The sequence below is a fragment of the Phaenicophaeus curvirostris genome, chromosome 2, assembly GCF_032191515.1.
Source record: "Phaenicophaeus curvirostris isolate KB17595 chromosome 2, BPBGC_Pcur_1.0, whole genome shotgun sequence".
NCBI lineage: Eukaryota > Metazoa > Chordata > Aves > Cuculiformes > Cuculidae > Phaenicophaeus > Phaenicophaeus curvirostris.
The window spans coordinates 34,541,253-34,565,556 of NC_091393.1; the positions used below are offsets into that span (position 1 = coordinate 34,541,253).

The window sequence follows — 24,304 nt, forward strand, 5'->3', positions numbered from 1 at the left end:
GAAGCTTTCAGGAGCTTATATACTGAAAGTACATAAAGCATGAGAATCACTGAGATAGTATGCATGCACATTTGGACTTGTCACTTAGTGCCATGCTGAAATAATTAATTTCTTGATTACAAAGAACCGAAGCATGACACTGAGACATGAAAATTACCTCCTTCAGCAAATGCTGTGGAGGTTACTCCTGCTAGGTATAGACCAGGTCAGGTAGACATGGTAGGAGGATGTTCTTCTAGAGCTGCAGGCTAGTAAAAGCAAGTTCACTCCTTTAAGTTTTAATTTTTAATTCCACTTCAAACACAACTGTAGTAATCTTATAATTTTATAGATGACATCTTTAATAAAAAATAAGGAAGGCTATATCTAAATTTGCTTGTCATGTGGAGGGGAAACTTTCATGAAGAATAGACTTGACCCAATCAGAAGACCAGGTGTGATTGAAAGTTAACATGGTGGACAAATCAAACTTGTTTTCATTTAGAAGTGCATGTTCATTGAGATTAGGCACCTCTGCCCCAGCTATCTGTTAAATCTAAGAGACAAGAAAAATGCATTGGTTATCTAGAGATATAGCCACAGATCAGTGCAGGGGATGGAAATAAACAGTTTGTCTTAACCAGCTTCCTCAAAGTTAGAAACTTCCTTATTTTTTTTCTTAGGATTTTTTTTCTTTTTGGTATAATGTTCTCATTATAGGAGCACATTGGTTTTACTCATTAAAAGGCGTCTCCCCTTGCTTTCCTGTATTCAGAACCACTTGACAGGCTCCATCCCAGACATTTAGTATAATTGCCTCCTGCTCAGGAGGTATTTAAGCATCCTAGGATGAACAAGCATTGAGGCTGGAGAATGAGTGGTTCATTACCAGTAGTTGAAGGACTTGTAGTTTAGTAATCCAGAATAGAGCTGTTAATGAGCAAAACAGAAGCAGCATTAAGTAAATGTACTGAATTTTAACAAAATGCTCATAATTTTAAATTACAAAGCCTTACACAAAATTAACTGGGCTCTCAGGGTCCCAGTTTTTAAAACACTCTCTCTAGTTTGTCTGCATCTCCTTTGCTAAGATCCTCTCATTTTCATATTTCATTTCCCCTTCTCTTCTGTTTGTAACACACTTTCTTTTGCCTTCCCTCACTGCCTGCACGATCATTTTTGATAACTGTGGAAAAGAGAGGAATGATAAATGGGTATGACAAAAGACAAAAATGCTGTCAGGAGACAACTTCTTAGACCTCAAAAAGTGAAGCAAAGCAAACTCTGAAAGTGAAGCCTGTTGTCTTCTGGCTCTGTAGAGTTAAGATGCAGAGATGCAGGTAGGCTGCCTTGCAGTGAGCTCATACCACAAGGAATCCTGAAGTCTTACTCTATGAGTTAGTCCTTCCTAAAAAGCCAATATGAATTCAAAGGAACACTTCATAGTGTAAATCAATCTTATGATGTCTGTGAGCTGTCAGAAAGCCTGTCCTCCGTGGAAGTATCCACATACATTTATTTTGATGTGTAACTTTTAACAATTTAAATTTCTGTATTCCTTGCTCTGAAAAGAATATAAGAATGAGTAACACCGATGATAACCTGTAGGGCTGCATGTTGTGAAATGTGTGTGAATGTGTGAAATGGTATCTCATGTTGGTGCTGTGCTCGAGTTTGTGATAAAACCACTTTTTACGCTGCATCTATGCACTTGATACATACTGTTTGTGAGTCACCTTTACACCTTCTGCATTGTTCTCCTGGCTTAATGATTCCGTGAACTTCTTTTTCTGCTGCACTCATAACTTGAAAAGTCATAGGAAGTAGGAAAACAGATTTTTCAAAATTGTACCTTGAAGTATGTCTGCATTAAAGCATTTTGGTATTTTTTCCTCATAAATATAACTGTAAGTACACATATAACATGAAGATTATTTCTCAAAGACATGAGAGTGGTGGACATGGCCTGTTGAACACATTTATAAATTGTGATTGAGTATTGTCATCCTATTACTTTACGACATGATTCAAACTCCACTTAGTTGTTCCATATTGAAATATGCAGGGAATTTGAATAAGAATAATTAGTGGTTTCCTAAACCAAAACAGTAAGATGTTAGGATTTATATTAAAATCTCTGCAGGCACATGCTTTTATGCAAATGAGAAAATCTATATTAGTATCTTTTGTAATGAGTTTATCATTATTTGAAACCTGAAATTATACAGTGCATTATTAATTTTGGAAGCATCTCACATTACACGACCTAACTTACCTAAAGATAACTTCATGTTACTTCTTATTGAATATATAATATTTATTCAATTTTCCATTCCTGGCATAAAAAACAGTTTCTTGACTGTTCTAAAAATTGTTCTTCCTTTCCGATTACAGCTCAGTAAAATTTTAATACCTGAGTTTTCCAAGCTAAATTTCCAAGTCTGCATTCTTAACTGGTGCCTCGATAGTGCCACTTCTAAAAAAAATGTATTTGCTTTTCTTTTGTATCGTGCTTGAAACTGTTTTATGGGTTTCTTAGGTATTTAAGTTGTTGATACTCAGAAAGGACATAATAAATTCTTACATTAATGCATTTTGTAATCACAAATCCCCATTGAATATTAGCTACTCTGTTATTTTCTGAGTAAAAGGTGGCTCCTTGCTTTGTTGCCAAATGCTGGAGTTTCAATTAGGCTTAGCATACCTGATGTTGAATGCAAACTGGCTGGTACCACACTAGGTGGTTGTCTTTGTTATAGACAGTGGGCTAATTCAGCTCATGAAATCAAGTCATTTTAGGTGAGTTCCTTTGCTGTAATTGCAGGGTGCGGTTTATGAAGATTTTGATGGACAGATAAATTGAAGAGTTTATGCAGCACCAGCCAAATCTATTAAGTCCTGCAGGCATCTCAATTATTTGGCCCATTCCTCACTCTCTCGGGCTGTGCTGCTGGGGGTTCACCTCCCTGTGTGCTACTCAACTCCCAGGACCTGCCTGGGGGTCTCTTTGGTGGCCTGATGGGTGCAGGAGAGGCTGGAACGGGCGAGAGCTGAAGCACTAGGCTGCTAAAAGGCTGTGTAATCTTCTGGGATCTCAAAGGGATCTTCCTGTGAGCTGTGGTCCCCAGCCACAGTCTGGCACTGTGGTCATTTTTTTCTGCATGACAAGATGCTGTCCTGCCAAACGACGTGGTGTTCAGATGTGTTTAGCTGCTGCATCCCTCCCTGCTGCCTTTGTACCCATCCTGTGCAGGCTTTCCCACACTTGGCCAGTGGGAACCTGGGATGCCTGCTCTGGTGTATGCCAACTCGTTTCGTCTCTTCTTGTGGGCAGAAACCTTTTTTCCTAAGAATTAAAGACTTCCCTACTCCCTGCTGGAACTGCACTGTATTTAGAGATGCCCAGATCAATTGGATGTTTTCAAAGTGAAACTTGAGTCTAAGGCAGATTACTAGATGTTCACAACAAACTTTCAAGAGTAAAGTGCACTAACTATGCTAAGTTTTTTCCATCACTTTGAACCAAATGCTAATACACAGGAAAGAGCACAGGGGCAAAACGTTGCAAGTGTGAGTCTGTGTGTTCAGAAGTCCCTGAATTTGTAAATAACTTTCTGTATCTCTCAATGTAGCTAGAGAAAGTAGCAAAATTATGGTGTAATGTGATATTTCTGTTCATCAGGTCATGGTGAGTCAATATGAACAAAGGAAGAAAAGCATCATGTGTTTAAAGAAATGAGTGATGCTGGCTTTGTGTCTCCTCAGTCAAACAGCTTCATCTGGTTCTTTGAGCTTCTTGCTATATAAAATAAGATATTACCTTTGTTAGCTAAGTTAATGTGATGATTATTGTTTATACAATACTTCAAAGCTAGCCCAGAATATAAATATCAAGATTAGCTCTTCAGTCAGTGAGATAGTCCAGTGCAGTGTAGTTACAAATGATCTCTGGGAGTGAGGATGTTGCTAGTGTGTTACTTGTTCATTTCCCACCAAAACTGAAATTTGGCTTTGCCTGGGGCCGCTGGATGCTGCTACAATGTCAGACATGATTTATTTTGTATTATTACAAAGCGAGGAAGTTTGTAATGTGTCTTCTCTGTCATATCTGTCAATTAAATGTCAGATGCTCACAGAAGTTGCAAATATTTACACATACTCAAAGAATCATGTTTCCAGTGGCAGGTTTCTCAGTACAGATTCATTTTCCCAAAAGAAGAATTATGGTGGTAAATTTTAGGAATATTTAGCGGAGTAAATTTTTATTAATAAACCTTAGCTGTCTCCCAGACATGGGTGCATACACAGAGCTGGTGCAATGTCAACACTTGGCTGTAGGAGGAATGTGGTGATTCTCACAGGCAGCATGGTTTGTTGAATCGGGCATGTATGTAGAGGTGCCACCCAGTGGGCAGATGGCAATAAGGAGTTTACTTGACTAATTAAAAAAAGTCCAAACCCCCACCAAAACAAAAAAGCCTCAAACCCAAACCCAACCACTATGAAAGGAGGGCATCTCACAATGCTTTAAAAAAGAATTGATTTAATTTTTTTAGAATTCACGGTGAGCACATAAACAAAAGAGCATTCAATTTCTTGCAAATTCATAACTGACAAAGTTTGTTAGTGGTCTTCAAATGATAGAATAAAAAAAGTTTCAGTTAATTCAAATAGTCTCCAAGTGATCAAATGAAAAAATGTGTTCCTCCTTTGAAACCAGGTTTTAGAAAGTGTATCAGTATATATATGTTCAAGTCTTTTTGTACTAAACCAAGGTGCTGTTTTTATTTGGTTTGTTAGATTGTGGGTTCTTTGCCTGTACAAACAAGAGCTGGAAGTACAACTAAAGAGAAATGATTGTCTGTGGTAGGTATAAACTGGAATTTATGATGCATCTCCTCATATCAACATTAATATAAAATGATAATCTGGTTCATAGATACAAAAAAAAAAAAAAGAAAAAGAAAAAATTGAGTTTATGAGAAGTTACCCAGCAAGATACAAAATTAAATCTGTTACAGTGATTAAATTTGTCAGTTGAGATTATCAGGAGGCAAAAGAGTGAAACAGTGATGAGTATCTGGTACAGGCCTGACGTAGATCAAGCTCTACAATACTGGTCATGAAGATTTTAACTTGCTATATGATGGCTGGGCCTCTGGTTCAGCTAAAAACATTATTCACCAAGTTGCCAGATTATTTAGGAGATAAGCTTGTGATTCAAATGCAGCTATTCTCAGTCTCAAGTGTGTCTCTATTGGGTTAATTTTACAATTAGTAGAGATGCTAAAGAAGATAACTTTAAACATAATGAATAACTACAATAATTTCTATGACAGCAGGGCTTTTTTTGCTTTTGTAAATCAGAAAAGGGTAATTTGGATTAAGAAACAAGAAACTGCTAGAATTCACTGTATTAAAGATTTGGCTACAGAGCAAGACTATCTGTATTTAGGACTCAGGAAAACATGTTTTGAAGGGTTAATGACTGTAGTATTTCCAATTGCATGCTGTTTGAAGTGCAAGAAAGCCAGAAGCTTGAAACTATTTCATCTCATGTGCAGTTGCTCAGAGCTTCCACAAACTGCCAAATGCAAACAAATACATTTAATAACCTCAAATTAATATATTGTACTGGAAAGGCAGTAGGGCTGACAAAAACAAATATATGTAGGTATGGCAGTGGACAACAAGTATGACAAGTTTGTGGTGTTACAGTGGCTCAGGAAAAGCTCTGTGCAGCCTTTGTGTGTGCAAATGTGTTATGGAACAAAGCCACGAGGCAGCAGACCTGTTCTTTGTGATTTTTGGTGTGACTAGAAGGGGAACGTTGTATCCAGCTCTGGAAGCATCTTTACAGGGGAGATGTTGTCAGAAGGAAACAGAAAAGAACACAGGAATTCATTTACAAAAGGGAAGATTATGCTAAATAATGACAGAGTGAGAGATGCAGCTGATGCCTGCAAATATTTAAATGATGTGAATTTGCCAAACAAAGGAAGGAATTATTTAGGCTGACATGGTAAGGCAGAGTGGAGTAACTACAAGAAAGGGTACTTTTAGGTGAGGTATTAACCCTGTTATTAAGGTGTATGACAAAAGAGTTTGAAGTAAGCCAGTAGGAATATATCTGTCCCGACAAGATGTGACCTAAGGTGGTTTAAACAGACTTTTCTGTGTCTAGGATGTGGGAAAGTGAAGGCAGAAAGGGAAAATTTGATTCACCTGTGAATCTGAAGCCTGGCCATTAGGTGGCAGGGTGCTGGCACTAGACGGTGGATGCCTCCCTGCCACTTCTTAATGTCATACCCCAGGAGGAGCTCAGAGCCACTTCTCAGTTCCAGGGCCTGGGACAAGTTTGAGATGCTCAGTTTTCCTGTAAAACAAACACCCACCCACCCCCACCATCACTCGCACAGCAGAAAGTCATACAGCAGCTGCGTTCCAAGCACGCGTCTCTTCAAGTGTGCATGCATCTGCTCCGGCTTTTCACTCCTTGGAACTCTGTGTGGGTTGTGTCCTGGTTCCGGTCAGAAAAGCGTTAATTTTCTGTCTTTGATGAGGAAAGAGATAATTTTGGTGAGAAGCTGTGAAGGGTCACAGCCAGGGCAGCTGACCCAAACTAGCCTAAGGGATATTCATGCTCGGTATATTTATGGGGGTAGTTAGCTGGGGCTATGGGTGGTGGTTGGGATGTGGTAACTGTGGTCCAGTTTCACGGTTTTTGCAGCATGGTGTCAGGTGTGCGGCTGTGGTGCATGGCATGAAACTGTGGATCAGGAGCACACATGAATGTCAGTACCCAGACAGTGAGTGTTTTGTATTGTGTATCATTTTGTATATTCTTTCATTACTATTATTGTTCTTGTAATTTCCTTCACTGCTCTGTTAAACAATTTTTTTTTATCCCAACCTATGAGTTTTCCCCTTTCTTTCTAGTTCTTCTCCTCACTCTGTCTGGGAGGGCGAGGAGTTAGGCCCGTGGTTCTTTGCTGTCCAAGACTAAATAACAGGTAGGTAGGTAGGTAGAAGAGGTGTTAAGTTACCCCAGTGTAACAAACCATTTTGTATAGGAGCTGAAGTTGGTTTGGATCTGAGCAATGCATTAATAAAGAAAAGAAACTCTTCTATAACCAGGGATACAGTAATGGGACTGCTGAGACAGTGGGAAAAGGTATGTAAATGCAGTACATAGCTTGCTGCAGATTGTTCAGGAAAGTCCACATACTGGTTTCGTGGAAGAGATGAGAGAAGACATAACAAGCAGTAGCTTTGTATGGAAAACTTAAGCCCAGAGCAGGCCGTTTGAAATGCCCAGAATATATTCAGGCTGTAACTACAGCAACTCAATGTGCAATAAAAAAACCCTTGTTTAAAATAGAGTCTACACTGCTAAAGGATCTGCCCTAGGGAGCGATCCTTATGTATGCATCCACACCTCTCAAGATTACACGCCTTTCGAGTGAACTGGCTGTGTATGTGCTGCCTAACATTTGACCTGGGCCTGACGCCCCCATGGCTCTGAGGCCATAATTATATTTTTGTGGTTTTAGTTCAAAGTGTCTGAGGTACTGTGAGGTCTTCTTTGCTGCCTGCAAGACTGGTGTTTTTCTAGCATTATGCCAGAGGTATGCTGCATGCTATGGGGTGTGGTGTGGGACATACAGGGGGTGTCTGAGGGCAGGAGGCTAGCTGGGATATTGTAGGGCAGGAGGAGCCAAAGCTGGTATAGACCTATCCTTGCTCTGCCATCCATAGAGCAGTCCATCTACAGAGCTGTGCCTCTGCGTTTCCTCAAAGGGAAGAGTTTTCTCCAGAGGAGAGTCCAAGCACAAAGTGATGCATGTGCAGTATGGCTGACGAGGGGACCAGGACCAGAGAATGAACCAGGGAGGTAAATTATTTGACAGTGTAGGTAAACCCGTCATGGTCTTGAGCATCTAGGTGGTGGGCGAGCTGGGGAAAAGCCCTTTACTGCTCTTAATGTTGTTTGTGTTTTGCAGCAAATCTTTATCATAGACACTTCGCTGATCAAATTGATATCTGCTGGTCCCAGGGAAAAATTTAAGTGCCGATACGGTGTGGGAGGGGGGAGACAGGATCTGAATAAACAAACAAATGTCTTCCCATTTAAAACAAGTTGCTCTTGCTCATACATGCTCTGTCTTTTTAAAAAAATGATCTCATCCTGTGTAAAAGTGTTGATTGAAAAAGGGGATTAATAAGCAAGAACCATCTCTTAGGTACAGACCGAAGACAGTTCTGAAAAACAGCAGACGAGATGGATATCAGGACTGAATATGATGGATTATAAGGGAAGCCATGGCTGTAAAATTATAAGGATGCCAGTTTAGCAGGCATTATTGGTTTAAAAAGTACATCAGTGTCCTCTTTTCTTCTTTTTCTTTGTGAGTTGTTTGCTTATTGGTCCTATTTAAGTGTTTTCATGTGTTTTTGTCTTCAGATTAATTCTTTTCAAGATGATTTGTAATTGTTGTGATAATTTAAGATAATTAATATCTTAAGATGTTTAATAGGACAGCACTGTATTGCTGCTAGAGACTTGGGCATAGACAGGTATGAGTGATGGGGTCAAGATGTGTGGTCTGCAGCATAAAGAGAGCACTCCTCAGTTTAATTCCTATCTGATGGTTTCATTTCGCAGTTAGTACTTCTGCTGTGAACCAGTATCCCTGTGCTGGTAAAGAGAAGATGTATATAACCTACAGAATTTCTCTTTCCTCCTTTTAGTGGCTCATGCTGTCTTCAAAAGCTTGGTAATTTCCAAGGCTTCCTACCTGCTCTTCCTTTGCTTCACTGTAAAATTAGTTATTATTTTCATAAGTGAAAACATGCCAGACACACATTGCTGTAAACATACTCTGAGCATTTTTAATGTAATTAGTTGTACTATTTAGTAGCCCAACATGCAACACACAAGAAACTACTTAGTCCATCATAAATATTCACCCTGCCATTTTTCCTGATTTAAAAAGTCTTACTTCCACAGACAAAGCTCGTCTCCAGTTGCCTCTGACAATTGATGGGCCTGCTAAATGTCTGGGAGGGTTTCATAACCTGCCTGTCATGTTGCAAGCACCTTTTTCCCCTCAGGCTCTCGGGGCTCAGAGCGAGTGGGCACGGTTCCACAAACAAGCCCAGGTGAGGAAAGCAAGGGTGTGGGTTGATGGTGCGTCAGCTTCTCTACAGTAACTGTCCATCTGCCTGCCCTTGCCCGATGGGGAGTTTATCCACAGTGAGTTGGGGCGAGCTGCTCCGCGTTTGGGCTGGAAGGAGAGAATTTGGCTGGGCAGTTAGGGTAGAGGAGGTGCAGCACTGAGCCTTCACACCCCAGCCTGCCCCGGGAGCCTGCGTGTGTGCCCGTGCCTTCAGGCGGGAAGCGTACTGCAATGTGTCCCTGGAAAACTGCCCGGTGCCAAAGCTTTTTGGAAGGCTTTGGGAGCTTAGCTCATCAGCAGATTGTTGCAAGGATAGGCCTTAAACCGTGAAGAAATTCAACAAGTGCCTTTTCTCACCCATTTGGAAATCTGGAGTTGGCTGTTTTCCAGCGTACAGTCTTCAGGCTAAAGCTTTTCACGCTGCTTCTGTCAGCTCCAGCTTTTGGCGTGAAATTGCATCCCTTAAAACAAAGGTGTCTAAAAGACAACGTTGCTTCACCGTACTCTGAAACCAGCAGCTTCCTGGCTCCCGTGCCAAGGACGTGCCAGCACCCTGAGTGAGGGCTAACAGTGTCTGAGACTGATGGTCCTCCAGTGTGGCCAGCGGTGGGCCCATGGGGACAAGGTGTGAGGGTGCCCCAAGGGGGACTCTGCCTCCCTAAGTGGAGGGGAGCTGGCAGTTGCCTTCAAGGTGGATGTTGCTGCCTCATCTGGGGGGACTTCCTACCTAGGAAGTGTTTCCTCACCAAGCTTCCTCCTGTTGGCTCTTCAGCTTGTGGGATTGGTGGCACATTGCTTTCTGACATAAGTAAATTGTATAGCACTTGAGTTGCAGATGCCTGACACCAGCCCAGCAATGCCATTGAAAATGGTGGCCTCTTGCAGCTTTCCATCTGCTTCCCATGGTCTGCAGTTGCCTTCCTCCTTCTTATTCCTTTCCTCCTTGCTTACTTGAACCAAGTGCCTTCCCAGTCTCCTGCCTTTACTGCTCTGAGACACTGAGTTGATAGTCCTCAGTCTGCTGTTGCTCCCTTGAGTAGTGTTACAGTGGCCTCCAGCGTACCTGTTTTGACAGAGTGGGTTGCAACAGGATCTTTGAGCACTAGGTGAGCAGCTGGTTAATGTGACTTTTGAATTGTCGTGTACAACATGTGTAGAGCCACCCCAAAAGCAACCTCCACCAGTGGAGACAGAAAATGAAAATCAAGAGGGACAGCTCAAACTCAGCTGTGGCATGGAGAAGGTAACGAGCTATTGAAAGCAATGAAACTTCTTCCTGGGTGGAAAACTGGTTGGATGGCCGGGCCCAGAGAGTGGTGGGAAATGGAGTTAACTCCAGCTGGAGGCCAGTGACAAGTGGGGTTCCCCAGGGCTCAGTGCTGGGTCCAGCCCTGTTCAATGTCTTTATCAATGACCTGGATGAAGGCATCGAGTGCACCCTTAGCAAGTTTGCAGATGACACTAAGCTGGGTGGAAGTGTCGATCTGCTGGAGGGTAGGGAGGATCTGCAAAGGGATCTGAACAGGCTGGACCACTGGGCTGAAACTGATAGCATGAGGTTTAATAAGGCCAAGTGCCGGGTCCTGCATGTGGGGGACAACAACCCTGTGCAGCTACAGACTAGGAGAAATCTGGCTGGAAAGCTGCCTGGAGGAGAGGGACCTGGGGGTGTTGGTTGACAACCGACTGAACATGATCCAGCAGTGTGCCCAGGTGGCCAAGAAGGCCAACGGCATCTTGGCTTGTATCAGAAGTGGCGTGGCCAGCAGGTCCAGGGAGGTTATTCTCCCTCTGTACTTGGCACTGGTGAGACCGCTCCTTGAATCCTGTGTTCATTTCTGGGCCCCTCACCACAAGAAGGATGTTGAGGCTCTGGAGTGTGTCCAGAGAAAAGCAACGAAGCTGGTGAAGGGGCTGGAAGACAAGCCTTGGGAGGAGCGGCTGAGGGAGCTGAGGTTGTTTAGCCTTGAGGAGACCAAGGGGAGACCTCATTGCTCTCTATACCTTAAAGGAAGTTGTGGAGAGGAGAGAGCTGGCCTCTCCTCCCAAGTGACAGGGTGATAGGACAAGAGAGAATGGCCTCAAGCTGCTCTATGGGAGGTTCAGACTGGGCATCAGGAAAAAAAATTTCACGGAAAAGGTCATGGGGCACTGGCAGAGGCTGCCCAGGAAGGTGGTTGAGTCACCATCCCTGGGAGATGGGTGGATGAGGTGCTGAGGGGCATGGTTTAGAGTTTGATAGGAATGTTTGGGCTCGATGATCCTGTTGGTCTTTTCCAACCTAGTGATTCTGTGATTCTTCCTTAAAAATAGGTAAATAAATAAAATAATTGCATATTGGAATATGTGTTGAAATATCAAAACATTTTTACCACAATAATAAACTGAACACCTCTATAAATATGCCTAAAGCTTTTCTGCTCCATTGTTTACCCTTTGAAAACTCCATATGGCAGTCAGTTATAAAACTAAATTGCAACTAAAGCTGTACAAACAGAGCTGGAGTTGGGTCTTTGTGATAATCTGGAAAAGAAGCCTGTGGGAAGGGGAGTTTTAATCCAACTGAAGTGGAAAATATGAATATTTTAAGGATAAAACAAAACCAAACCATTTTGAAATGCTTGGTTTTGTTTGTTTGTTTGTTTGTTTTTCTGAAAGCGAATTATTTGCTCAGGGCATTTTCTACCTAAAGATTTCTCAGTGTTTCAAACTGGGGTGAGTTCGTTGGATGGCCACCACTCTGGTCAGGAGTTACTTCTGAGGCTGCACTTGTCCTGTGAGGAAAGGATGGTGAATTGATGCTTGTTCAGTCTAGGGGAACAGGCAGCTCTGGGGGGCGATGGAGGGCCCAGAGGCTCCCCAGTACGTGTGAGGAGGACACCAAGAAGACAGACCCTGACTCTTCACAGTGGTGTATGGCAGGAGGACAAGAGACAACAGGAAGACATTGAGAAAGGAGGAATTCAGACTGAATACAAGGGAAAACATTTTCACCGTTGTCTAGAGGTTGTGATGTCTCTGTCCTTGCACGTTGTCAAGAGTTGACTCATTAAAGCCCTGAGTGACCTGATCTGTTCCCATTGCTGTCCCTGCTTCAGGCAGGACATTGGGCCAGAGACCTTGTGAGCTCCCTTCCAACCCGAATTGTCCTATGATCCTAGGAGAAATACAATCAAATTTTGAAATAAAAATATCAAAATATATACATTTAAAACAAAACCTGGATATTATCTAATTGTTGAATCATCTAAAGGACGAACTATATCTTTTTATCAATATTTTTAATGAACTATAGCTTCAGACAATTCTGTATTCTTGCTACTTTGATTTTTCAGACAGTGAAATGAAAGACATAAGTTGGTCAGTTTTTACTATTCTATTTCTCTCTGAGGAGGAGCGTAAGTGAACTTTTCCACATTCTTTGGATTCAAAATTTCAAAACTGACATTGCAGAATAAGTGTAAGCAGAATTAGGTCCATTAAGCTTTAGGACTGACTGCTAAAATTTAATGTATTGATTTAGAGGTTGTATGCACTTTCATTGCAACAGTATCTTCCCAATAAATGACCTTCTGTTTTCAGAATTCAACTGATTCTTTACTGACAGAGCTGCCAGAAGGAAAGTGGACAGAATGTGCGTTGCAATGTGGAACTATAAACTCCAAATGTTGTAATCTGTTGTGTTTGTAGAGATCGAGTGACATAAAATGAGACCACCAATTTTTCTGCCTTGTGCCTCTGATGTGGTTATCCTGCTGAATACTGTATTTAGGTTTTGGTTATTTTGTTATTAGGAAAAAGCTGAAAGTTAGGGTTTCACATAGCTAAAGCAGATGGGACAAATTAATGTCTAATAAGATGAGCAAGTAGTTCAGCTAAAATAAAGCCATAAACTTTAGAAATACTGGAGGCCTAGAACCACTACAACAGGAGAAAACAGCTTAGTGTGTTTTCTTAAGAAACTCATCAGATAATTAGCTCAGACTTTATTTCACTAGGATGTATTAATTAAGCAATGTTTATGCTCCTTTCAGGTACTATGATATATCAGGCAGCCACTATACCGTTCAAGAAAACGAAATACCATCAGTAATCTGTCAACACTCTTATGTTCTTCCAGCGATATCAATGTCTACTGCCTCATTACCAGCAGCACTTAGAAAGGTAAGAGAAAATAAATATCTGTGTTATATAAAAGTATATATACGTATAAATACACACACTTACATATTCTAAAGAAGGCAATTATTCTGAAAACAGAATTTAACACTAGATATAACTGTAATATTCCTTTAAAAGATCTCTGTTTGAAGTACTGGAAAATTTTCAAATTAATATCATATATGGGAATAAAGAAGGTACATAATGACTGTAGCTGGCATGAAGAGCCAACAAAGGAAATGGCTAGAGGATATCTTCCACATGCTCTCACAAAATCTCATAAAATAGTTAAAAGCAAAAATAATAAAAGACTAGCACCTACACTTTTATAGTATCTTACTTAACCTGTACTGTTTTCTGGTTTATTCCAGAGAAGGAGAAATGGCTATGCATTTGTTTCCTAGTGTTCATTTAGTTCATGTAGTGTTACTCATTTGCTTGGCAGCAGTATTACTGCATAGAAGCAAGCTAGGGAAAATGCTAATTACTTCTGTTCTAATGTGAGAACTTAATTCCAGATTGCAGACAAGGTTGTGCAATGCCATTCTTGTTTTTTACTGTAATCTTTCCATGGAGAGAGAAATATTTTTTTTCTACATCAACAAAAGTACACAGCAGGCCAGTAACTGAAAAAAAATGTTTTTTTCTTGGTTGTGGAACTAACATCCATCTGAATATATTTGATGATGGCTTAAAATGTTCTGTCTTTAAAACAAATACATTTATTGTCTAGTCTTGTCAAGCACATCTCATCTACTAATTTATTTATGAAGCCTTTGGAAAAGACTCATTGGTATTTAGTTAAGTACTCAAATAATATAAACCCCAAACATCCCTCATTCAGCATCTTAGTTCTATTGATACTGTAGGAACATAACTAGAAAAAGGGCCCAGTTCCTCACAATTATGAAACAGCAAAATAGTGCATTATGGTTATGGGACGTCATTTCTATTGCAGTAGAGCTAGCAGGGGAATTACCTTTCCAAAAGAAAAAATTGCTCTTCACACTATTGCTGTCTTGGATGGACTTGTATATTAACTCCTTGCATGGACTTCTCCTAGAAAAGCAAGCAGATGTTTTTCAGTGGAAATATAAGAATGACAGAATTCAGCTGCTATTTAGTGAGCTCTGAGTTGGTATTTTGTTCTTCTTTTGGAATAAGTTGTTCATACTTAGAACTAAACTGTCGGGGTGTCATTCCTCTAACCTGGAACCAATACATTTGTACTAAGAACATTTAAAAGCCTTTAAATGAAGCATCTAAAAGAGTAACAGAGCAGGCCACGTAATTTTATACTTTGATGCCTAACACAAAAGTCTGATTGTTAGATAAGTCATAAAAATAAAGGAAATTGTGTGTGTGGTGGGTGTGGGTCTGTGAATTAAGCAGTTTCTTCTGCATTGGGATAATCTGCTAATGCGTGTAATTACGTAAGAATATAAATCTCCTGCTGATGATAGATGCCTTATGAGGACTGGGATTTAATGAAGCCCTGCCTTCCTTCAGCATTTCTTGTGGGAGAGCAGTAGAAAAAGGTGCATGACACAGAACATAAGCTGTTTGCACCAGGCTCCTCTCTGTTGCTGTTCTTCTCCATGGAAGCCTGTTCATAAGCCTTTTGAAGGTGAATGTACGAAGTAGAGTCTTGCAGGCTAATTTACACTGCCTAATTTGTTTTATCCTCTGTTTTTGCCTAATTTTGTTTTTTCCCTTTACCTTGGATAATGCTTAGAACGTACTCCAGCGATGACTAAAACAGACAAGCTCTCCTGCATTCTTTTATTAATTAAACGGTCTTCCTAAGAGACCTTGGTTATCAGTCTCTGGACCTTGTTAACATTTGATTTTGGTTTTTTTTAAAGAAAAAAATACAATATTTTTCAGCTTTCCCTTTCCTTTTTGTGATCATTAAATGAGGGAGTTCCCTTTCACCTAAATTCCTTTCCACTCTCAGCCAGTTTGTGCCTACTAGTCAGCAGAAGATCTAAAATAGCCACTCCCTTAATGGTTTTCCTCACCTTCTGAAGAAAAAGCTGTCCCCAGCATATTCCAAGAACTTGTTGGACTGTCTGTGTCTTGTATTTCTTTTCCAACAGGAAAAAAATAATTCCAAGAAGTAATTAAAGCCGTCAGGTTCTGTCCTTTTGGATGCTTCCCTTGCTTGATCAAAAAAACCCAGTCTTCTCCCCACCCAATTAACTAGCGTATAATAAACTTTTATCATAATATACCCTGTTTTTCCCCTTTCATCATCTTCCAGAGTTGTTTAAAAAAACTTCGTCTTACCTATTCCTGTACTTCATAGCAACTCTTCCTGATACACAGTGAAATTGGTTTCTCTTTCTTTTTGTTTAACTTCCATAAATAGTGGTGGTAAAACAGCAGGTTTGATAGTGTTGCTCAGTAAGTAAATATTGTGTTGCCCTAATTATAAGGCAAAAATATTTCCTCTCACTACATCATTGTTTTAGGAAAAAAGCAACAATATTGCTTTCCCATCAAATACCTCTGATGTTGATTCAGATGTACTTCCAATTCTGTATAAAGATTTCCACTCTTTTCCCTCCTTTACAAGGCCATCTGGAATGTATAACTGTTTTATTGGAAGTTTCTGATTTGAACAACTGAAAATGTCATCTATATGATAATTAAAGGTTTTAAAGTGCTTTCATCAAAGATATAAATAACATTTATTTGATCACTGGAGGTAAGTAATCTATGAGAAATGAATAAATCATACACATTTAAATATATATTTTATTTTCTTGACTCTACTAATTCTGTAGCATTTAATGTGCAGAATGTTTGTTTCAAGAAAATGAGGGTTAGCAGTTTCTCTTTTGGTATTCTGGCAAACAGAAGTTTGGTAACACACTACTAAATACTGAAAAAAAACCCCAGAAATCATTTCAGAGATGACAGCTCTGCAAAATACTCTATTTCTGGATTTCTAAAATCAATTGAGAAGGGGTCATACCTGTGATGTGGCAAATGACCTCAAATGACCTTAAATTATGTAGTTAAAGACAAATAGGCTTAAAGCTATGGGTTTTCATATAGTTAACCTGAAACCATTTATTCCTGTAGAGAACAATTGCAGATTTAGTTTGGCCTCTGCTGATAGTAAAGTGAGTGAATGAAAGAAGAGTTCCGAATCCTTCATTTTTATACATTTTCTGTACACTAGGAAAAATGATCACAAAAAATCTAGACTTCAAAATACCATGTGAGATACTTTGGTCTAAACAGTTTTTTTTCTAAGGCTTATATATGTGCTCTAATGCTTTCTCACTTCTTATATTCAGGTGTTGATTAGTCATGTTTTCAGCCCTATAACCAGGTACCTGTCTAAAGGTTTCTCAGGATTCTCCATCTAGATAAGAGTTCTCACACCTACTTGCTACCTGAGCACAGCGACTGCCTTTCACACAAAGATTCAGTCGTATGACATGAATATTTAACGAAGGAAACTGGGTGGGGTACTTTTTAACACCCAGGTGTGGCTGTGGAAGCCCATTTTGATTCTGTGTCAAATTACTGGATTAAATGAGTTTATTCTATCACTGCCTTTGCCATATTCCTGAGACAGCAGATATGCAGATCCCAATTCCTCCAGCTCTTTTAATTCATCTTTCCAGATGATAGCTTGTTTAGGTCTAGGGTATTTTCAGATTCCTCATCTGCTTCTTTAATTTCATTTCTGCCTTGCTCAGAAAAGTGTTAGCAAGACCTCCAATCCAGGTCCTCATGCTTCTTTTCCTTGAAGTGCTTTATTTTCTCAAGAAATAACAAAACGTGAATTCTATTTGGGATCCTGTGGGGTTACAAAATCACCTCCCAGTGTGATGCTTAAACAGTAGAAACAATACTGCCATTTGATAAACTTCCAATACCAAGTAAGTAAGAAACCAGGTGAGCCACTTTCCAAAGTAACAGACAACCAAATTACCAGTTTGTGGATAGATGAGAGGAGCGTGTCCTGAGGAGAACAAGTCTTTGCCTTAAGGTTCACCACGATTTTTATAGATAAGGCCTTTCAGTCGTTAACCATTCTCCTCCCCAAACCGGAGACCAAAAGAAGGGAAGGCGTCCTTCTTGGATCAGAATCAGGCTTGGAATCAGAAAGTTCAACAAAACTTTGTAGCTGGAGTTCTATGAAACGAGTCATGTGGGGCTAAGAATATCTGCTGGTGTAGGTTTTCTCAAGTAGATAAAAAACAATTTCAGGAGAGCGCTAACCTGCCTTGTGCAAAGACTGAAGGGGAAAAAGGAAGGGGAGATTATATGACACTGTAGGATTTTTTTCTTTTGAGGTGAAGGGCAGGTGTAGAAAGGCGGTCACCTAAGAGGGTCCTAAGTGGGGCAGTGGTGTGGGTTTATTCTTGGTTCTATTTTGTTTTCTTTTAAATCACGATAGGTCCTCATCTTTGTGGAATAGGTTATGCCTTTCTAGCTAATCAAATGTTGCAGCAGGACAAAATTTTATTTTATTACCTGAAAAAAAAAAACCCAAGGGAAAAAGCCTGCCGAGTGCTGAGCTAGACATTCAGATTCTTGGCGGAGTTTCTACCTCCTTAACTACACTTATGATCAACTTCTGTACAATATAATGCGCTTTGATATATTGTAGGTTGTTTTTGCTCTTCTTCAGTATAACTATTTTGTTCTCAACCTGGTAAAATTACTGTCATTCCTTGTGTGGGAAATATAGCAAGAGTCACACAGCTGATCATAGGCTCGCTAGTAGCGCATTCAGTGCTGACATTCATTGTCATCATAGAATGCTTCTAGCCACCCTCCTCCCCCAAGTATAACTTGTTTCCCTGAAATAATGGTTGCACCTCGCTCCTGGGCTGAACAAGTTGAATAATTTCTTTTCCTCTCTTTTGTTTCCTTTCTTTCTTTTTCCTACCAGGAATTCCCCCTTGTTGCTGGACAGATAGACTGAAAATCCCCTGATAATCCCCACAAAAAGCTGGCATCCACTTGCTCCCTTTTTGATTAGTCATTCTTGTACTCGGTCTGGTAGGACTACTTTCTAATCATGTTGCTCCTCGTTGTCATTCCTGCAGAGGAGAGAGTACCCTCCCATGTTTTAAGTTTTAAAGCAGGTCTGCCTATGAGAGTCATCTGCATGTTACATGCCTCTAGTGCACTAATTTATGGGAAATCTGGAGAAATATATTTCTTCAGTGTAGATCAATCAAAACATACAGCAATTTTTTTATAGGCTAGAATATATATCAGAATTTTATTTACATTTATATAAACTCATATATACACATATATATGTATAGATGCATATTTAAATGTATGTATGAATTAAAGAAAATCTGGGAGATGTTAGCCATAAGCCATGGATTTGGGATTACTGTCCTGATGCATTTGTACAAATTGAAGAGTATGGTGTATGGGGAGAAGAAAGAAGATCAAATGTGATGAAGCATGGATCATGAGAGCTCATTGACAACACTGATCATAGCTACATTATTCATTGTCTGTATGGCTTCTAATATGGATTTTTATAGAATGTTATTGTGCTGGCCAGCATGGTAATTCCTCATTGTAGTCTAAAATGTCTAGGAAAATATAAGAATGTCATAATAGTTTATTTAAGTTGTTTATTTTTTTCCTTTATCCTATCTAAACAATTTGTTCCTATTCTTGGGCTGTAACTATGCTGTGGTTTGGGCAAGAAAGTGATGCTAATAGGAGAACACTGAAGTCTTTACTTTGAAATTCATGGGGGAAAAAATGGTAATCAAATTTTCAAACCTAACCAGTTGAGTACTGTGGAGAGATGTGGGTAGGTAAGAAGAATGCCTCATTTTGTCCTGGCCATGCCAGCATTTCTTACATGGTTGGCAAAGGATTTATACTACACTTAGCAAATATTTAATTTGCTTTGTCCTTTAAAGTTTTTATAGGATGCTTAGCTTTGAGTCATGCTATGTTTTGCAATAGTTTAAGATGACTAATGCTGAAATATTCTTTCCAAATTATAATATTTACTTGATAAATATGCAATTCATAATTAAAAACACCACACCACCACAACCAGTCAGAAGCAAACAGAATTTAAATAGTATTGAAATAATCATGGAAACCAGAAAACACAGAACTGGGACAGAATTTAAATGCTGACCATTTAAGTCACAATGATGCCTCCCACAAACACTTGTGCTCTGAGAAGCCATTGTATCTTAAATTACTTGTCCACAGTATTTGATGAGTAGTGTCATAAACCAGTAACTTGAAAGTATATGGTAAAATGTTAAAACCGACAGTGTACAAGGTGTATAACTTGAAGACAGCTTCTATCAAAGCACTTGCCATTGAGAGAATATTTAAGAGCATGGTCTACACTGACATAGTGGCAGTGTTGTCTACCCTAAGCATATTTGACAGAAAGGGATACTCAGAATCATGGAAACAAACAAAACGGGCCCCAGCACGTACAGATAGTCTTTGTGTAATACCAGCTGCTTGCAAGAACCCACATGTAGGTCAGCTCTTCCTAAAGAACAGTATTAAATAACAGCAGAGGACTGAACTACGTTTTTGATGATTTGTTCAGTTTTAATAAATGCCGTCTTTTAACATAAATATTTCTTAACATTGATGCTAAAAGCTATAGAGGTAGTAGAGCCACTATACAAGCAATTTAGTTTTAGCAGTGCGTGGGTACTGTAGTCTCCGTAGGAATGCTGAATCAGGACACTTGGACAGCCATCTGTAGTTTTAAGTCACCACTGGTGATGCTTTTCAGGCTGATAGAACTTAGATGTCATGTCTACTTTAAAGAAATAAAATAAAGATAAGCCTGATATGAATTTGGGTACATCAACGATTTTTACTTTGGGGCTGTGATAAATACAAATTCATTGCTTTATCTGTATCTGTTCTTTGTCAAGGTCTCAGCAGGAAAAGGAGGGGTGAAGAGGGATACCAGAGAGGAGAGACTGAAAATTGTGTCAAAACAAGCGAAAATAACCAAAGCAACCCAAAAAAGCCAAAGCAAGAACAATTAATCATTTATAGATTGTTTGCAGCAGATATAAAAAAAAAGCAAACCCAAAAACATAAGTAGGAGTGTTTAGAAAACATTTATGTTCTTTCAGTTACCTGATATCAGGTCTATGCTTTTCCAGGATTTTACTGTAGTCTGGCTTATTTTGTGTTTCTAGTTAAAGAACTACAGTTCTTGTAATTGCATCCACAGAAAAATAACCCATTCCTAGTAGAATTTTCTTTTTAACATGATTGATCTTTCTGAGGCACACAGCAGAACTAAGAATTCCTGAGTTAAGAGTATCCATAATGATACGTACCTTAGGTTAAGAATCATTCTGCCTAGATTTCCCAGGACACAGCTGTTATCCGTAGCATTGCAGCAGAGATGCTCTGGATACAAAACTATTATTTTTTCACAGAGGAGAATGCCAGGTGCCCTCAATTCAACTGTATTTGTTGATAATGAACAAAAGAAGCCAGCAGCTAGTTATACATGCACAGTCATACTTACGGTGTAGGCAGAGACCGAACTTCTGAGAAGTCCCCGTGACAAAAAGCTTGGACATCAGGTCCGGTATAAATCCTGATTGTTATGATTTGGCTTTGTAACACAGCTCACTAAAGACCTACTCATCCTTTTATCTTCCAAAAAGTCTGGAAGTTTATGGCTAATTACAGCACAAGAGAGGTTCTCAGCTATCCATGAGAGAACCTCTCTGTGTATTGCTCAACAAAATGACTTCTCTAGTTAATAAAATACCATTCTGATGACTAGATTAATGGCATCATTGCAATTTCCTTGTCGGTCCACTTTTTTCCATATTCCCAGCTCATTATTCTGCTATCCCCATTTGAACCACAAATTCATTTCAGTATTAACATTTTGCTATTTCCTACCTGGCATAAGACACCAGCTCTCTTATTTACAAAAAAAATAACACCTAGGCTATGTCCTGTTCTTATGGCTGGTTCAGAGAGACCTGGAAAACATCTTTTTGTTTTATATTTCTGCTGCTTTTTGGTGAGGAGTATAGCACAAGCATTTAAGCTGTGGTTGACCGAAGGTGTACAGGACTACAGCTGACAGCTAACAAGGGCCTTGGAGAAGTGCAAAAGACAGAATGGAAGATGGCATGGCGTTACTTAGGATTTTCATAGAAGGAATGTATCTCCTGGAACACTGATGCAAGAAGAATCTGTCTTGTAGTCTAACACTTGGCATTCAAGATGGCAACGGATGCACTGAGTCAGGAAGATTCCCTCGACCCCTTTAGAATATAAGCAAATTTTAAGGCAGAGTAGGAATACCAGTAAATGCTTATTCTGGTAGAATAAGAAAAGTTTATTGAGGAGATTATTGGGATTTTTTACATGGAGTTTAAATAAAAACCCAAACCATAACATGTATCAGACAGCTTACAGTTATTTACTCTTGGCTGGCAAGTTAAGACTGATGTCACTTGGAGAACTCTCATTCCAAGCAGTTCAACACATGCACCTTGATGCAGGAGAATTGTAAACAGGCTGTGTCTGGCTTTACAGTGGATCTGCATCCTGCATGGTCTTTATGTTGAGCTAGGTTTAGAATTTAATTTCATCTTAGTTATTCCATGATCCATGCAATACTGAGAACAAACTTAGTGGATACAATGAGTGAAAATGCATTTCTCTTTGAGAGGGTTAGTGATGGCTTAAAATACAGTCATGCAAGCAATGGTCCAGTTATCAATGTCCATCCTTTATCTGCCCCACCTTTGCGTTATCATCATGCCAAACACTTAGCTACATAGCATTTCAGCATTTCATTGGTGTTGCTCATGCTGCTGTGTAACTCTTTCTTAGGATGACACCAGGCACTTTACTGCCTTCTTCCCAGGGGTCATACTCCTCCCTTCTCTTTCTCCTGGTGAGTACAGTCTTGTGAAGTTGCTCTCTGAAGCACCTGGGGTTTGTTTCTGGCCTTCATGCTGTGCAGTGATCTCTGTGGACAGCTGTAGACTGTTTTTCCATCATGCTCTTCTTGTACCACTTCCACACTTGTGCAATGTCTTGGAATGGTTTTCAGGAGGTTGGCAGCTAGCTGTGCTCTCTCCTTGGGTGTGACCCTATTTCCATTTTGCCATGCTACGTGACCAGGTGGCTCAGCATATATGTAGTACACCTGTGCACTCTCAGATCTGAGAACGTTGCGACACAAAGCTTTTAGTAATAGTTCATTCTTCCTGACCAGGTTTTTGCCACTTTATACGCTATATAATGCATATGACAATTAGGAATGTGTATATATATATACACACATACATATATGTGTAATTTATTTCTCTGTAGTTCCAGCTGCAGTATAATAATGGGTTTGCAAAGGGTAAGTTGTGAAAACCTTCAACTCTCTGGTTTTATTCTCTTGAAAACTGAATTACAGTGAATAAGCTGGGATGCTCTTTCAGTTATCCTTCAGAACAAGCACTTGATCTGTCATAGCTCAAAATCTGCAAACACAAAATATGATCCACTTTAATAATAAAGAACTGCATAAACTACTGTTTGAGTAAGATTTAGAGATTCTAAAATAAATTACCATTCCTACAAACTAGTATTGTCCGTACAATTTTCAAAACCACAGTGGGTGACATTTCAACAGATAAGCTTCTAAGTTTGTTGTGTTTGCAAACAACATCTAAAGATTTAAATAGAATATAATGTTTTGTTCCACAAACATTGCTTTTTTATAATGGAACTTGAAATCGTAATTTCCTATAAATCATACCTTATGATATGCAAATAAAAATACAGTATCTTTTCCTCTCACATCTTTACAGTTCCCCTCCTCCCTCCCTGTTTTTTCTTTTCATTTTACCAGTATAATTTCTGGGGTATCTTTGCTGAAAAAGAATAATTGTCTGGGAGGAAAATAGGGATTGAAAAGTGTAGCTTTTGAAGAGTCTGAAAACTCTGAACAAACTACACTGTAAATGTTCAGCAACCAGAATTTAGATAAAAAGAACATCAAGATCTGTTTATTTTTTTGTACTTCTCCTAAAGAAACCTGTGATTTTAGAAGGCTTATCAGTGGTAATTCAAGATATTCCCCTTCCCTCTTCTCCAGAGGAGTTTGGATTGTTTTGCTTCTGGGAATGCTAAGGGTATGTTTTTTCTTTGGCATGTAAGACTAATTTTTATCAGATAAATTTCTGACTCTTGGACCTGAAAAAGCAATCCACTTTCTAAACATGAAAAAAGGTATAGGCAGTTTGTGGGGTTTTTTTCTAAGAGGCTGCCCAGCAAAACCAAAGCTCGCCCTGCTTGGTGGTGGCTGCTGTTCAGAGCCTTGTGCACAGCTGGGAAACTGAAGAGACTTGTCAGGTTCATCGTGCAGCTGGCTGGGAAAGTTTGCGTTGCTGCAGAGACAGAAGATGGAGTCACTGCGGACAAAAAGCGTAGGTAGCTAGAGGGAAACCAGGCACAGTAGCAGAGATTTGTCTGCCCACCCCCTTCCCATTAGGTGCCAATAAAGTGTGGGAGGGAAGTGGTAGAGTAGGAACAGGAGAGAAGACACACACCTGCCTTCTATGTACAGGAAGCACTTGCTATCTACCAGGTTTTAACAGTAGACAGCCAGCTCCTTCTTATATTCACAAGCACTGACAAGTAATGGAGTAAGCTTCTGCAAACTTGTCCCCAAGAGTTGCTAATGGAGTGTTTTTATCATATTTTGCTTATAAAGAATCTAAAATAGTTTGGGCCCAACACTACAACTGTTGTAGTTAAAAATGTGTTTGGTTAATCATGATACTTTTAAGGGTTAGCTTTAAAAGTACGTTTGTAACGTCTCTTATTCTAAGCCACAGACACCAAGGCCTCTGCCCAAACTAACATCTTATTCAGAAATTCAAGAGCAGAATCAACAATCCTGTGCATTTTGTGATATTTTCTGGAAATGCTGGTATATCTGAGCAGTATAGCTTCATCCG

The 24,304-nt window shown here is 39.6% G+C and overlaps 1 protein-coding gene across 2 annotated transcripts in view; it reads left to right on the top strand.

Moving 5' to 3' along the window:
- LOC138717803 (beta/gamma crystallin domain-containing protein 1-like) overlaps window positions 1–24,304 on the top strand; it is a 98,596-nt gene that overhangs the window by 20,325 nt on the left and 53,967 nt on the right. The window contains exons 1-2 of one of the 2 annotated variants that reach the window (XM_069851646.1): window positions 7,728–7,873; window positions 13,193–13,322. In XM_069851646.1, the coding sequence (XP_069707747.1) occupies window positions 13,287–13,322 (36 nt within the window). In that variant the 5' untranslated portion in view covers window positions 7,728–7,873; window positions 13,193–13,286. Of the gene's footprint in view, window positions 1–7,727; window positions 7,874–13,192; window positions 13,323–24,304 lie in introns of those variants that run through there. The other variant, XM_069851647.1, reaches the window with a different exon arrangement.